This window comes from Ahaetulla prasina, chromosome 4 (genome assembly GCF_028640845.1).
Source record: "Ahaetulla prasina isolate Xishuangbanna chromosome 4, ASM2864084v1, whole genome shotgun sequence".
In the NCBI taxonomy this organism is placed as follows: Eukaryota; Metazoa; Chordata; class Lepidosauria; order Squamata; family Colubridae; genus Ahaetulla; species Ahaetulla prasina.
In genome coordinates, this window is record NC_080542.1 from 2,425,001 (window position 1) to 2,440,572 (window position 15,572).

At 47.8% G+C, this 15,572-nt stretch overlaps 1 protein-coding gene across 1 annotated transcript in view; it reads left to right on the forward strand.

The window, feature by feature from the left end:
* Nucleotides 1-14,077, forward strand: part of EFNB3 (ephrin B3) — a 70,643-nt gene extending 56,566 nt beyond the window's left edge. The window contains exons 3-5 of the mRNA XM_058182940.1: nucleotides 11,011-11,103; nucleotides 11,985-12,089; nucleotides 13,389-14,077. Of these exons, the coding sequence (XP_058038923.1) occupies nucleotides 11,011-11,103; nucleotides 11,985-12,089; nucleotides 13,389-13,795 (605 nt within the window). The 3' untranslated portion in view covers nucleotides 13,796-14,077. The remainder of the gene's footprint in view (nucleotides 1-11,010; nucleotides 11,104-11,984; nucleotides 12,090-13,388) is intronic.
* Nucleotides 14,078-15,572: the final 1,495 nt, after the last annotated feature.

Consider the following 15,572-nt stretch of genomic DNA (forward strand, 5'->3'; position numbering starts at 1 on the left):
TGTTCACGGGGTCAAAATTCAGACGCTCGGCAACTGACTCGTAGTTACGACGGTTGCAGTGTCCCGGGGTCACGTGATCAAAATTTGGACTCTTAGCAACTGATTCATATTTATGACGGTTACAATATCCCAAGGTCATGTGATCAAATATTCAGATGTTCAGCAATTGACTCGTAGTTATGACGGGTGCAGCGTCCCAGGGTCACGAGATGAGAATGTGGACGCCCGGCCACTGACTCGTAGTTAGGACGGTTTGCAGTGCCTGCCCCCGGAGGTCCCGCGATCCCCTTTCGCGACCTTCCGACTAGCAAAGTCGGTGACGGAAGCCAGTGATTCGCTTAACAACCGGTTAAGTTGCTAAGCGAAGAACCGCGGCCGGCAAGGCTGTAAAATGGGGCAAAATTTCACAGAAATGACCGTCTCGCTTAGCGATGGAAATGTCGGGCTCGATTGTTGGTTGTAAGTCGAGGACCGCCCCTATCGGAGGAGGGGGGGAAATTTTTTCCCTTTTAGAGGAGGGATGACCGGCGGGGGGGGGGAGGCCGTTGCCTGAGCCCCTCCCTTCCCCATGGGCGCCGACTACAGATCCCAGAGTTCCCAGCCAGCCTGTTGTGGCTTTTCCAGCACACTAGGAAAGCTGGGAGAATTTGGAGGGGGGGGTGTGCAAAGATGGAGAAGCCAGCCCCCCCCCCCCCCAAGCTCTGGATCCAGCTGTGATTCCAAAGCTGAGCATCCTTTGCAAAGGTTGCTGGAAGGAATTTTTTTTTGGGGGGGGTGCCGGCCTTTGTGTCCCCTCCCCTTCCTCCTCCTCCTCCTCCTCCTCCTCCCTTCCCCATGGGCGCCGACTACAGATCCCAGAGTTCCCAGCCAGCCTGTTGTGGCTTTTCCAGCACACTAGGAAAGCTGGGAGAATTTGGGGGTGTGCAAAGATGGAGAAGCCAGCCCCCAAGCTCTGGATCCAGCTGTGGTTCCAAAGCTGAGCATCCTTTGCAAAGGTTGCTGGAAGGAATTTTTGGGGTGGGGGTGCTGGCCTTTGTGTCCCCTCCCCTTCCTCCTCCTCCTCCTCCTCCTCCTCCTCCCTCCCCTCCCTTCCCACACCCCCACGCCCAGCCTCCCTGTCACATCATCTCTTAGCTGCCTCGGGTGGCCCTTCAGCCATCGCCATGGCAACCGTCTCCCCTCAAACCTCGGCACGAGCCGGCGACTTTGGCTGCCTTGTGGGAACCCGGCCCAGTTTGCACAATCGCACAGGTGCGATCGCACACACCAGACGCACACACACACACACGCGCATGCCAAGACAAGGGCAGGCGCCCCGGCTTTTTTTCCCCGAAGGCTCCCTTCCGCCTCGTGGTTGCCATTTGCCATTTTGCACATTTTGCACCAACACACACACATACAGAGGCATGCATAACACACACACACACACACACACACACACATCCCCGGCACACTAGTGCCCAAAGTCCCCCCTGCCTTTTAGAAGGCTCCCCTGCCTTGTGGTAGGCAGCTAATTTTGCACGTTTATTTTTATTTATTTTATTTTATTATTCGTATTTATATACCGCCCTATCTCCCAAAGGACTCAGGGCGGTTCACAGGCAAATAAAAACATTTATATACAAATTAAAATAACCATTAAAAAACTTATTCTAAAGCCAGATTCTTAAAAAATAATATAAATATTAAAACTAATTAAAACCCCTATAAATTTAAAATCTAGTCCAGTCCTGCACAGATGAATAAATGTGTCTTAAGCTCGCGACGGAAGGTTCGGAGGTCCGGAAGTTGACGGAGTTTGCACTGGCACACACACATCCTAGCACACTCGAGCCCAAACGCCCCCCTGCCTTTAAAACTCTCCCCTGCCTTGGGGTAGGCAGCCAATTTTGCACCTTTGCACTGGGACACGTACAAACACACACACACATATATCCTGGCACGCTGGAGCCCAAACGCGCACCTGCTTTTTAAAACGCTCTCCTGCCTTGTGGTTGGCGTCCAATTTTGCACATTTGCACTGGCACACATACACACACTGGCACACTTCAGCCCTTACGCACACCTGGTTTTTAGAAGAGTCCCACCCCCTGACTTGTGATTGATTGCCAGGCCATTGTTGTGCAGACCGACAACGCACAGAGACGAAGGCCCAGAGGCAGACACGGACAAGCAACGGCACGGCTAGTCCTCAGTTTACGACCAAAATCGAGCCCAAAATATACGTCGCGAAGCGAGACCCTCGTTACGGGAGTTTTGACCCCCGTTGTACGACCTTCTTTGCCACCGTCGTGAAGCAAGTCCCCCCCCCCCCGTTATTAAATCAGCGACGCCGTTGTTAAGTGAATTCGGCTTCCCCGTGGACGTTTCTGGTCAGGAGGTCGCAAAAGGGGGGGGAGGAATCACGTGACCCCCCCTTAAAACGGTGGCGAGGAAGGTTATAAATGGGACAAAAACTCCCTTAGCAAATATTTCACTTAGTGACATAAAACTTGTGGTCATAACTCGAGGACCTACAGCAGTTCATTTAATGACCGTACAACGGCACTGAAGAACGGTGACTTGGGACCATTTTTCACACTTAATGACCGTCACAGCATTCCCGTGGTCCCACGATCAAAATTCAGACACTGGGCCAGCGACTCGTCTTTACGACGGTCATATTGTCCCCTGGGGGAGGGGTTTGTGTCACGCGATCCCCTTTTGCCGACCGGCAACGACAGCTCCGCTTAACGGCCGTGTCCCCCGACTTAACCGCTGCGCTGATTCACTTAGCGACGGTGCCTGGAAAGGGTTCCTTGTCAAAAGTTCACGTTGGCTACCGTCTGGCTTAGCCACGGACGTTTGTGGCTCATTTGTGGCCGTAACTGGAGGACTTGCCTTATTACACGCAGCTTCCGGGCTAGGCCGGTTTTGCGATGCCGGCGGTGGCGGAGTGGCTGTGATTTGGGGGAGTTTGGGTGGGGTTTGGAAGGGGTGCCCCCCCCCGTCCCCTCCCCAGACAGGCGGCCCGTCTCTTCGCAAAGGATTATTTTATTTATTTATTTATTTTATATTTATTAAATTTTTATACCGCCCTTCTCCCGAAGGACTCAGCCATATTATTACAGCCATAATAAAAAAACAACAGCAATATACATATAAAACCATAATTAAAAAAACTGACTATACAAATGGCCGAATTAAAACATTTAAAATAAAACCCCGAATTTATAAAACCTTAAAACGTTAAAACTAATTAAGATCCTATTTAAAATCCTATGCCAATCCTGCGCGAACAAACAAATAGGTCTTCAGCTCTCGGCGGAAAGTCCGAAGGTCCGGCAATTATGGGTGCTGGTTTTCAGCTCTGTGCGCCCTTTGCACGCTCAGGCGTCCATTCTTGCACACACAAGGCGGGCACAGGTGCCCGGATGCCCTCCTTCTTCTTCCTCTTTTCTCTGTGCGCCCCCCCCCTCCCCAGGCAAGGGGGAGAAAATGGGGGCTGCCCTCGGTAGAAGACCCCTCCTCTGGCACACTGCTGGGCCGAGAGGGGCTGTCGGCATCGCTGACAGCCCCTCTCGGCCTGCCCCAAATCCCTTCTGTCCCCCTCCCCCTCCCCTCCCACCAGCTGACGTGAGACACCCCTCCCCTCCGCAGCAACCACATGTGGGCACCGCGTCGGTGCCACCCTGGTGTCCCTCTTGGTGCCTGCGCGGTGCTGTTGACCCATATTTTTTCTCCTTTATCTTTTTTTTTGCAAAGGATTTTATGCCCAGCCGAGCGTGAGGGGAGAGGAGTCGACAGCGGAAGGGAAGGGAAGGGAGGGAGGGGAAGGAGGGGAAGGAGAAGGGCGGTGGGCAGAGGTCCCTGAGGGTCTTGGCTGGGCCATCTAGGGCAAGGAGAGGGGAGGAGGGGATGGGGAAGCGTGCAAAAACCGGATTGCGTCGTCGGTCCGTGCCAAGAAGGAAGGGGTGGAAAGAGCTGAAGGACAGGGGAGAGCTTAGCAGAAGTAGCCAGGAGGATGGGGTCGCTGAGCATGTGCAGAGTGCGTTTCCCACACACACACACACACAACGGCCTCTGGCGGAATGAGCGGTTTGGGAGGAAAAAAAGGCAGAAATATTTGGAATAGAGGGGAGGTCTTAGCAGGAATTCCCGGAGGATGGGGTCCCCGAGCATGTGCAGAGTGCATTTCCCCCCCCACAACGAGCAGTTTGGGGGAGAAAAAAAATATTTGGACTAGAGGGAAGTTCCAGGAGGAGAGGGTGCCTGAGCATGTGCAGAGTGCCTTCCCCTCACAACGGCCTACCGGCGGCAGGTGCGGTTCGGGAGAAGAAGGGCTGGAAATATTTGGAAAGACGTAGGAGATCTTAGCAGGAATTCCGGGACAATGGGTTCTCTGAGTATGTGCAGAGTGCATTCCTCCCCCTGCGGTGGCTTCTGAGAATTCCTGCTGAGGAATTGCGGAGAAAGCATGTTGATTTTGGACCCATCTTCACCCAGACTGGGTTAGACAGAGACGCGACATCCCGGGAGTGTAGGATAAGGAGACGCTTTAGAGCTGGCCCGGGTTGTGTCGAGACATCCTCCGGCTGGGCACCATGGGCTTGAAGGCACAAATGCGGGGCACATCTAAAAACAGATGAGTTTGGAGCGTGCCTGCCTCCAACTACTTTCCTGTAAAGAACTACCAAACCCATAAGGCAGCGTTTCCCAACCTCGGCATAATAACCCACGACAAAATTGAAGTCCACCTGCTTTAAAAGTGCCAAGGTTGAAAAACAGAATAACCCAGTGGGAAGGGACCTTGGAGGTCATCTAGTCCAACCCCCTGCCCAAGCAGGAGACCTTACACCGTTTCTTGACAGATGGCAGTCCAGCCTTTTTCTTGAAAGCCTCCGGTGATAGAGGGCCCACAAGTTCTGGTGGCAGGCAGTTCCACTGGTTAATTGTTCTTAATGTCAGGTTGTTTCCCTCCTTGATAAGTTTGGTTGAAAATCCCCCCCGCCTTCTTTAGGGCAGCCCCTCAAATATTGGAAGACCACTATCCTGTTACCCCTAGTCCTTCTCTTCATTAAACTCGCCATACCCAATTCCTACAACCGTTCTTTGCTTGTTTTAGCCTCCAGTCCCCTAATCCTCTTGGTTGCTCTTCTCTGTACTCTTTCTAGAGTCTCAACATCTTTTTTATATTGTGGTGACCAAAACTGGATGCAGGATTCCAGGTGTGGTCTTACTAAGGTATTATAAAAGAGTATTATACACTTAATATATGTATCCCATTGTGGTTCACTTACTCTCTTCTAATCCCTTCCTCTGTGATCTCGCCACTCTAGGGGTTTAGGATGAAAAAAAACCCAGCATAGCTGGCTGGGGAATTCTGGGGTCTTACCAAGGGATTATAAAGTGGTACTAACACTTCACGTGATCTTGATTCGATCCCTCTGCAGCCTAGGAACTGTATTAGTTTCGCAGCTGCCACACACTCCTGGTTCACACTTAAGTGGTTGCCCAAAATAGGATTAATAAATAATAAAAGGACTCCAAGATCCCTCTTAATGCTACGTTTCACCTAATCTGTATATACCTAATCTGTGTATGTATGTATGTATGTATGTGTATATATATATATATATATATATATATATTTGTTTTCTGAGGTTTTCGCGGGTGTTTGTATATAGGTCTTTGGTTGTTCGGGTTTTCTCCCGTGTAAAATTGGAAGTGTCTTGGCGACGTTTCGACGAAGTCTCATTCGTCATCTTCAGGCTTCAGCTTCGTGCTTCAAGCCTGAAGATGACGAATGAGACTTTGTCGAAACGTCGCTAAGACACTTCCAATTTTACGCGGGAGAAAACCCGAATAACCAAAGACCTACATACAAACACCCGCGAAAACCTCAGAAAACAAATATATATATATTTTTATATACACACATTTGGTTTTTCTTGCCTAAATGTAGAACCTTCCTTTTCTCCCCATTCAATTTTATTTTGTTAGATAGAGCCCCAGGTTCAAGTCTGTCAAAATCCTTCTGGATCTTGAGCCTATCTTCTGGGCTGTTGACGAGGAGCGGGGGGGAGGGGAAGGAGTAGGGAAGGGAAAGAAAGAAAGAAAGAAAGAAAGAAAGAAAGAAAGAAAGAAAGAAAGAAAGAAAGAAAGAAGGGAGGGAGGGAGAGAGGGAGAAAGAAGGAAGGAAAGGAAGGAAGGAGAGATGGAAGCAGAAGACAAGGAAGGAAGGAAGAAGCAAGTAAAGAGACAGGAAAAAGGAAGGAAGAAAAAAGAGAGAGAGAGAGAGAAGGAAAGAAGAAAGAGAGAGAAAGAAGGAAGGAAGAAGCAAGTAAGAAAGAGAAAGAAAGAATGAAGGAAGAAGAAAGAAAGAGAGAGAAAGAAGGAAAGAAAGAAAGAACGAAGGGAATGTAGAAGAAAAAGAGAGAGCGAGAGAAAGAAGGAAGGAAGGAGAGATGGAAGCAGAAGAAAAGGAAGCAAGGCAGGAAGAAGCAAGTAAGAAAGGGAGAAAGAAAGAAGGAAGGACAAGAAAGAAAGAAGGAAGGAAAGAAAGAAAGAAGGAAGGAAGGAAGGAAGAAAAAGAGAAGGAAGGAAGGAAGGGGCGCCTGCTTTTGGGGCGTCGGCTTTTCCTGCCAGCTGATGTCAGGGCGCACAATGGATTTAAAATCTTATTTTTATTTTTTTTTGTAATGTGGGAACCAAAACTGGATGCAGTACTCCAGGTGTGGCCTTACCAAGGCATTGTAAGGCGATAGTAACCCTTGACAGTGATCTTGATTCAATCCCTCCGTGAACGCAGCCCAGGATTGCGTTGGCATTGTCTCTTCCCTCCGCCAAGAGTTACGGCGAGCGAGCAACCGGCGCGGAGGGGAGGGCTCGGCCATGGCAACCTGGTTTCATGTCATCGCGACCTGATTGCAAATCAAATTGCAAAAAAAAAAAAAAAATGTCTTTTTTCCCCCCCACAACTGTCGGCGAGAGCCACTGAGCCTCTCCGGATTTCCACCTTGCTTAAGACAGTCTCGTGGGGTTTTTTTTATATATATATATACAAAGCGTTCCTGGCTGCAATCATTTATAAAGGGGTTATTAGCAGCCCTTTCTACAGCCTTCGTAAGGCCACACCTGGGAGTCCGGCATCCAGTTTTGGTCCCCACATTAAAAAAAAATATATAATATTGAGACTTTTGGAAAAAAAGCGCAGAGAAGGGCAACTAAGAGGATTAAAGGCCTGGAGACTGAAACATATGAAGAACGGTTGCCGGATTTGGATTTGGCCCGTCTAGATATATTGATATATTGATCATCAATTGTGTTGTAAATGTTGTACCTTGATGAAGGTATCTTTTCTTTTATGTACAATGAGAGCCTATGCACCAAGACAAATTCCTTGTGTGTCCAATCACACTTGGCCAATAAAATTCTATTCTATTCTATTCTATTCTATTCTATTCTATTCTATTCTATTCTATTCTATTCTATTCTATTCTATTCTATTCCTTTTATGTACACTGAGAGCATATGCACCAAGACAAATTCCTTGTGTGTCCAATCACACTTGGCCAATAAAAATTCTATTCTATTCTATTCTATTCTATTCTATTCTATTCTATTCTATTCTATTCTATTCTATTCTATTCTATTCTATTCCTTTTATGTACACTAAGAGTATATGCACCAAGACAAATTCCTTGTGTGTCCAATCACACTTGGCCAATAAAAATTCTATTCTATTCTATATTCTATTCTATTCCTTTTATGTACACTAAGAGTATATGCACCAAGACAAATTCCTTGTGTGTCCAATCACACTTGGCCAATAAAAATTCTATTCTATTCTATTCTATTCTATTCTATTCTATTCTATTCTATTCTATTCTATTCTATTCCTTTTATGTACACTAAGAGTATATGCACCAAGACAAATTCCTTGTGTGTCCAATCACACTTGGCCAATAAAAATTCTATTCTATTCTATTCTATTCTATTCTATTCTATTCTATTCTATTCTATTCTATTCTATTCTATTCCTTTTATGTACACTAAGAGTATATGCACCAAGACAAATTCCTTGTGTGTCCAATCACACTTGGCCAATAAAAATTCTATTCTATTCTATTCTAGAGAAAAGGGGGGGGACACAATAGGAGTATTCCAGTATTTGAGGGGCTGCCCCAAAGAAGAGGGGGCAGGAGAGCACCCGAAGGCAGGAGAAGAAGCAACAGATGGAAACTCATCAAGGAGAGAAGCTACCTGGAATGAAGGAGAAACTTCTTAATAGTGAGGACAATTAACCGGTGGAACAGCTGGCCACCAGAAGTTGCGAGTGCTCCATCACTGGAATAGAATAGAACAGAACAGAACAGAACAGAACAGAACAGAATAGAATAGAATAGAGAATAAAATAGAGAATAGAAAATAGAATAGAATAGATAATAAAATATGGAAAATAGAATAGAATATAAAAGAATATAAAGAATGGAATGGAATAGAATAGAATAGAATAGAATAGAGTAGAGTAGAGTAGAGTAGAATATAGAATAGAATAGAATAGAATAGAATAGAATAGAATAGAATAGAATAGAATAGAATAGAATATAGAATGTAAAATAGAATAGAATAGAATAGATAATAAAATATAGAATAGAAAATAGAATAGAATGGAATGGAATGGAATGGAATGGAATGGAATGGAATAGATAAATATGGAAAATAGAATAGAACAGAAAAATATAGAGAATGGAATGGAATGGAATGGAATAGAATAGAATAGAAAACAAAATATAGAATAGAAAATAGAATAGAATAAATAATAAAATATGGAAAATAGAATAGAATATAAAAGAATATAAAGAATGGAATGGAATGGAATAGAATAGAATAGAATAGAGTAGAATATAGAATGGAAAATAGAATAGAATAGAATAGAAAATAAAATATAGAATAGAAAATAGAATAGAATAGAATAGAATGGAATGGAATGGAATGGAATAGAATAGAAAACAAAATATAGAATAGAAAATAGAATAGAATAGATAATAAAATATGGAAAACAGAATAGAATAGAAAATAATATAGAGAATAGAATAGAATAGTTAATAAAATATAGAAAAGAAAATTGAATAAATAGATAATAAAATATGGAGAATAGAATAGAATAGAATAGAATAGAATAGAATAGAATAGAATAGAATAACTTTATTGTCACTTTGAATGTACACTAATCGGCATACATTGAAACGAAATTTCGTTGCATACCCCTCTTAAAGGGCCACCACCTCCAATTTTATTACATAAACACGGTAAGTTAAATAAATAAATAAATAAATAAATAAACACAAAAGCATGAATGTTATGGAGGTTTTTTAAGAAGAGACTGGACAGCCATTTGTCTGAGAGGAGTTAATAGCAACAGCGCTTAAGGCTTACAGACGGCTTCACATTGCTTTTTAGCAGTTTGCAGACTCAGCATCTTGCCCCCCCCCTTACCCCCCCCCCGACAATTTGGGTCCTCCTTCAGGTCTCCTGCTTGAGCAGAGGGTTGGACTAGAAGACCTCCGAGGTCCCTTTTCAGCAGTCTTCCGATTCCGATTCAGCTCGGAGGCCGTGGTGCGTTGGCGGCAGCGTCCCGCTTCCTCATTCCTGGTGCCCACGAGTCGGCCCCACCTAAGGCCTCCCCTGCTCCTTCCTGGCATCGCCTTAGATGCCCCGACTTGGCCCCTGGTGCCCAGTTCGACGTCTTCGGAGCCAGGAAGAAGGCTGGCGTTGGCACAGGGCCTGTCGGGACTGCCTGGCTGGCACCCGGATTCCTGCCAGCAGCTTGCATTGAAATCCGCCTGGGGATTTGGAGTGGCTCATTAACAGATCATGCGGGATCCTTGTCTGGACAGATATTAAATCGCTGGTTTAAATATTAAATGGCCCTGCAGCCATTGGGCGGGGCGGCAAGGAAGCGGGTGGGCGGAGGATGGATGGGCATCGGAGTGGCTGGCAGGTGACTCAGCCAGGCTGGGCCTTCCATCAAGTCAAGATTTCCTGGAGAGATAAAGGACTTTTTTGTCCTTTTCGTTTGGGCATCTCGTCTTTTCTTCTTTGAAAATCACAGGTGCGATCATGCCGATGAGGCTCCGCCCATATTTTTACGCAGCGGCCATCTTGACTTTTTTGACCCCCATCCTGAGGCCACGCGATCCCCTTTTGCGACCTTCTGACAAGCAAAGCCAGATTCACTTAACAGCCAACCGGGTGCCTCGCTGAAGAACGGTGGCGGGAAAAATCGTAAAACGGGGCAAAACCCCCTTGGCAACCAGTGTCTCACTAAGCGACATAAATTTTGGCCGCCATTGTGGTCGTAAGTCGAGGACGCTGAGGGTATTCTCGGGGACCGGAGGAAAAGGAGAGGCAGGTGCTTGAAGGATGATAAAATCGAAAACTTCAATACAGGAAGTCCTCAAATTACAACAACAACTGAGGCCAAAATCTTCGTTGCTAAGTGAGACAGTTGTTAAGTGGGTTTGGGCCTCTTTTATACCCTTTCTTGTGAATCACCCGCAGTTGTTAGATTAGTAGCATGGTCATTAAACAAATCTGGCTTTCCCGTTGACTTTACTTAACAGAAGGACATAAAAGCAGATCGGATGACCCCGGGACACTGCGACCGTCATAAATACGAGTCAATCTGAATTTTAATCACATGACCTTGGGGCTGAGGCGACGGTTAGAAGTGTGAAAAAAACCAGTCCTAGGTCCCTTTTTTTTTTTTTTGCTGCCACTTCGAAAGGTCGCTAAACGGGCAAGACCTGCGTTCCAGTTTAAAAATCTTAAAAACAGAATCAAAATGTCTCGTTCGATGGCACGCCGGGCAAGAGTTGCCCCCGGAAATGCAGTCATAAGTCGAAACAATTCCCGTATTTCGAAGCAGCCGAAGTTCCTAGACGGCCTTCAAGGGTGGGCCCCACCAACAGCCTGCTGCGGTAGCCTAACCCCGTTAATCTCAAAACTCTTTCCCGTCTCCCGCAGCCACCTCGGACGGGACCAAGGAAGGGCTCGAGAACCTGAAAGGAGGCGCCTGTTTGTCCAAAGGGATGAAAGTGATGCTAAAAGTCGGACAGCGTAAGTGGTCCATCGGCGGGGGGATGGGGATGGACGGACGGACAGACGCTACCACTGGTGGCTGTGGGGAGGGGGGAGGAAGTGTCCTATGGGGCTGGGAAATCGGGGCTCCACTCATGGGGAGATGTGCTGCGGCAGTGGGGCGTCCTTTGTGTTGGAGAACACCCAACTGTTTTGACAAGAAGAAACACCGAGAAGTATTTCTCAAACTCGCCGCGGCGTCTGAAGATAGCTGGACTTCAACTCCCAGAATTCCCCGGCGCCGTCCCTTGGCAACCGCATCACATTTAGGACCATCCTTACGGTCACGTGATTGTGATTTTTGGCAATTTTTGGGACCTATTTCTGTCCGATTTCCAGCAAAAAAAAAACAACCCAACCATATCGAAGAAATCAAGTGAAACGGCGTCCACTTAATGTTCCGCCGCAAAAATGTCGTAAAATAGAGTGCCAGGCACACGGCGACCCGTTTAACGCCTACATGATTATAATCCTGAGCTCAGGTTCCGATCCTAGTTCGAGGACAGCCTGTATGTTGGGTTTGTTAAGGCCGCCGCGGCATTCGCACGACACGATCGGCTTGTGTAGCGTAAGGAAAGACGCTTGGTTGGTGGCGTAGCACGGCGTGTGAACGCAACTCCTTTGGGCTTGTATCGGCATCCTAGAGTAGTGGCGACACACAAGATCGAGGTCAAGGTCCTTGTGCCGCGCCCTTGGTGCCTGGTCTTAGAACAGGCAGCGCTTTGATTGTGTCGACGTGGGTTGTTTTACCTCACTCACCTGTGGGGTACCAAGGAGGCGGGCTTGGGGCACTGCGTTGGGGCATGGTGTGTCTTTTCCTGCTCGGACCGTCCCTCTTTCCTCTGCCCCACCTCTCCCAGATCGCAATACGGGCTCCAAATCCCAGAATTCCATGCCCGCCACACCTGCGGAGAAGGACCGAGGGACGCCAGGTGCCGCTGAACCCAACAAGGAGATGGTCCCAGGTATGGCCCTTCTCCCACCCCACCCTTGGCGAATTCTCGCCCGCCACCTAACACTGGCGCACCTTTGAAGAGGTCATTGTGATTGCCATCAACCTAAGCCAGCAGGGTTAACCGTCCGCTGTCTGGCAAGAAGCTTTCCGTCGTAATGTGGAACCCAAATATTCCCACGGAATCTTTCTACATTTTCTTGATGTCCTCTTCCTCCTTTCCTTTGTCTCTTCCTCCCATTGCATGTAGTCCTGTGACTTGTGACCGGTCCTCACGCTTACAACATTTGCAGCAATCCCGTGGTTACGTGATCAAAATTTCAGGCACATTGGGGCAACCGGCGTGTATTTATGATAGTTGTAGTGTCCTGAGATTGTGTGATTGCCGTTTGCAAACCTTCCCAGCTGGCTTCTGACAAGTAAAGTTAATGGGGAAAGCCGGATTCATTTAACGACCACGTGATTCACTTAAGAACTGCAGGGATTCGCTCAACAACCGTGGCAAAAAAGTCACAAAATCGGGCAAAGCTCGCTTGCTTAGCTACAAAAATGTTGGGCTCGATTGTGTCATACGTCGAGGATTCCCTGTACAGTCCTCGACTTAACGACGGTAATGAAGCCTGGAATTTTTGTTAGCAAGGGAAGCTCCAGTCTCATTTTGTGGTCGTAAGTCGAGGATTACTAGTATTCCTCTCGAGGCTCTGAGCAAAATTCTCCGTGAATGCTTGGCATATAACGAATAGGAAGATTAGGGAAGGAATTCAGTTGTAGCTGTAGTGGAGAAGGATGCTGTTATCTCCAAAGGAACACAGAACCCATGTTCCACAGCATAGCGCTGCCTGCATGACCTTCACGTCAGCTGAGATTGGAGACATAGCTGAGGTAAAAACAGTGAGGCAGCCTTTGTTTCTATTTCCTATCGGCCTAGATTGAGATGATACTTCGTCGAGCCCAGGCAGGGAAGAATTTGGGGACCAGCAGGTTCCTGTTTGCCCCCACCCCCCTTTTACCAGGAGAATAAAAGAGAGAGTTGGAGGGGGCAGAGCAGGGTGTGATAGGTCTTGAAATCTGCAACGATCCCTACGAGGCTGTCCCAGGCAGATTTCCGCAAGGCAATTAGCTCTATTAATCAGAGTCGACAGACGTGAACGTTGTGCTGAGCAGGCAGTTGCTCCTTCGGGATGTCACGATGCGCCGAACAGTTTTCAACCACTTGTACAAATTGTGAGGCAGTGTTTCCGTGTCCTCTAAATCATGGTGGTCTGTTGGCTGCGTAGAATCAAGACTAATGCCCGTTTCCCTGTGCCCGCAGGATCCTCTTCTGGAAACACAACTGGGAAAGTGGGGGGCGAGAACGGCCCGTTGCCACAATCCAACGTACCCATCATTGCTGGTGCTGCCGGAGGAGCGGCGTTTGTGTTGCTGGTGGCGGCGGCCGTGACGGGGGCCCTGTGTTACCGCCACCACCGGGCCAAACACAGTGAATCGCACCACCCGCCGTTGTCCCTCAGCACCCTGACCAGCCCCAAGCGAGTTGGTGGCGGAGGGGGTGCCAACAACAACGGCTCCGAGCCGAGCGATATCATCATCCCGCTCAGGACTTCAGACAGTGCGTTCTGCCCGCATTACGAGAAAGTGAGCGGCGATTACGGTCACCCTGTCTACATCGTACAGGAGATGCCACCACAGAGCCCGGCCAACATCTACTACAAAGTATGAGGCGAGGGGCGGTTCATCTGAGGCCCCGCGGGCGGCCTTTGGAGCTCCGCGGTGGGCAGGCAAGGACTCGGAGCGGACGGGACACAACCGGACATTTAGCCTTCCTGCCCTTTCTCGTTCACAGAAGGGTTTGATGCACAGGTGCCTCGTTTCACCTCCAGTTATTTTGGGGGGGACCCTGGAACTGATACAGCCGCTGCCACGAGGGATGCAACTCCTGTCCGATCACGTACGAGCGGATTCGATCACGACAGCCCTTCCCCCGTCGATCCCACAGCAAGGTCCAGCCCCAAGACTGAAGTTCAGCTCCCACCTGCTGTGTGTGCCCACCTGCCAAAACAGATTTCGGAGTGGAAAACACTGCCCCCTCCCCGTTTCTTTTGCAATAATTCAATCTGATTGCCTTGTCCGTCTCTCTCTCTCTCTCTCCCTCTCTTTTCCTTTTGACAGCTTATTCATGGGCCACGGCTGATAAGGTTAGACGTATGGGGAGGGAGGGGGGGTTAAAAGCAACACCCCCCCCCCCAGCGCTCTAAAAGGTTGCATTTGTTGTTAGTGCCACAAATCAAAACAAGGAACGTTGCAGGTCTGCCTTATTCCCACCACCATCGTGTGATACTCTCCACCCCCCACCCCGCCAGCAGCATTTCAAACGTGTTGTTTTTGTTCCATTTTGTTTTTTTTTAACTTCGAAAGTTCTCACCCTTTTGGTATTTTTATTTTATTTTATTTGCAATGTTGCTCTGCACGATCTCTTTATTTTTCTCCCACGGGGTTCCTTCGGGGTCGTCGCCCCGCAGACAAAGGGACTCACCCGTTCCCTAGTTGCTACCAGTTCCACCCCACCCCACCCCGTCGATACAGACAAACGTGTAGATCCTCACGACGCACACGTGAATCAGGGTGGTGGTGGGGGAGAACCCCTTTCTCACCCCACGTTTCGATCGCGGAACCCCGTTAGCTGTGCAACAGAAGCAACCCACAGGTTGGACCCTGTTGCTGGGGAAAGGAAACCCTGGTTTGTTTTATCCATCGGCAACCATTTTGAAGTCTTCGATAGTTTCATTGCTCGAAGAAGATGGCAAACAAAATGGCCGCCTTTCCCACCCATCCGCATCAGAAGTAGGATGGGAAGATGAATTCCTCCAAATTTTTAATGTTTCTCTCTCTCTCTCTCTCTCTCTCTCTCTCTCTCTCTTCTGTCCTCCCACCTCGCCATTCGGGACGGGATATTTCCCCAACTTTTGATGGAGTTTTGACGAAGTGGGAACCTATTGTGTGTGATGTTTAGTGGCACGCCGAAAGAGGCGGGACTTCTTGTGTTAGACTGGGAAACGTACGTGGGTCAACTTTCCTGCTTTTTTCAGGGGAAACTGTGGTTTTTTTCAGCTTTAATAGATTTTTTTAAAAGAAAATTTGAGCTCTTTTGTTTCGGTTTCCTTTTTTTAATCTGAAACGTTTTCTTAGCTTTCTTGGTGAAATTTTACTGTTGGACATTGTTGATTATAGACGTTCTTGTGCAACTGGTCTCGGACTCGTCTGGTTATTTCCTACGAAATTTCCTCCCATTAAAAAATAAAAAATAAAAAAAAATTTAAAACAAACGACCAGCCCCAAGCGAGTTGGTGGCGGAGGGGGTGCCAACAACAACGGCTCCGAGCCGAGCGATATCATCATCCCGCTCAGGACTTCAGACAGTGCGTTCTGCCCGCATTACGAGAAAGTGAGCGGCGATTACGGTCACCCTGTCTACATCGTACAGGAGATGCCACCACAG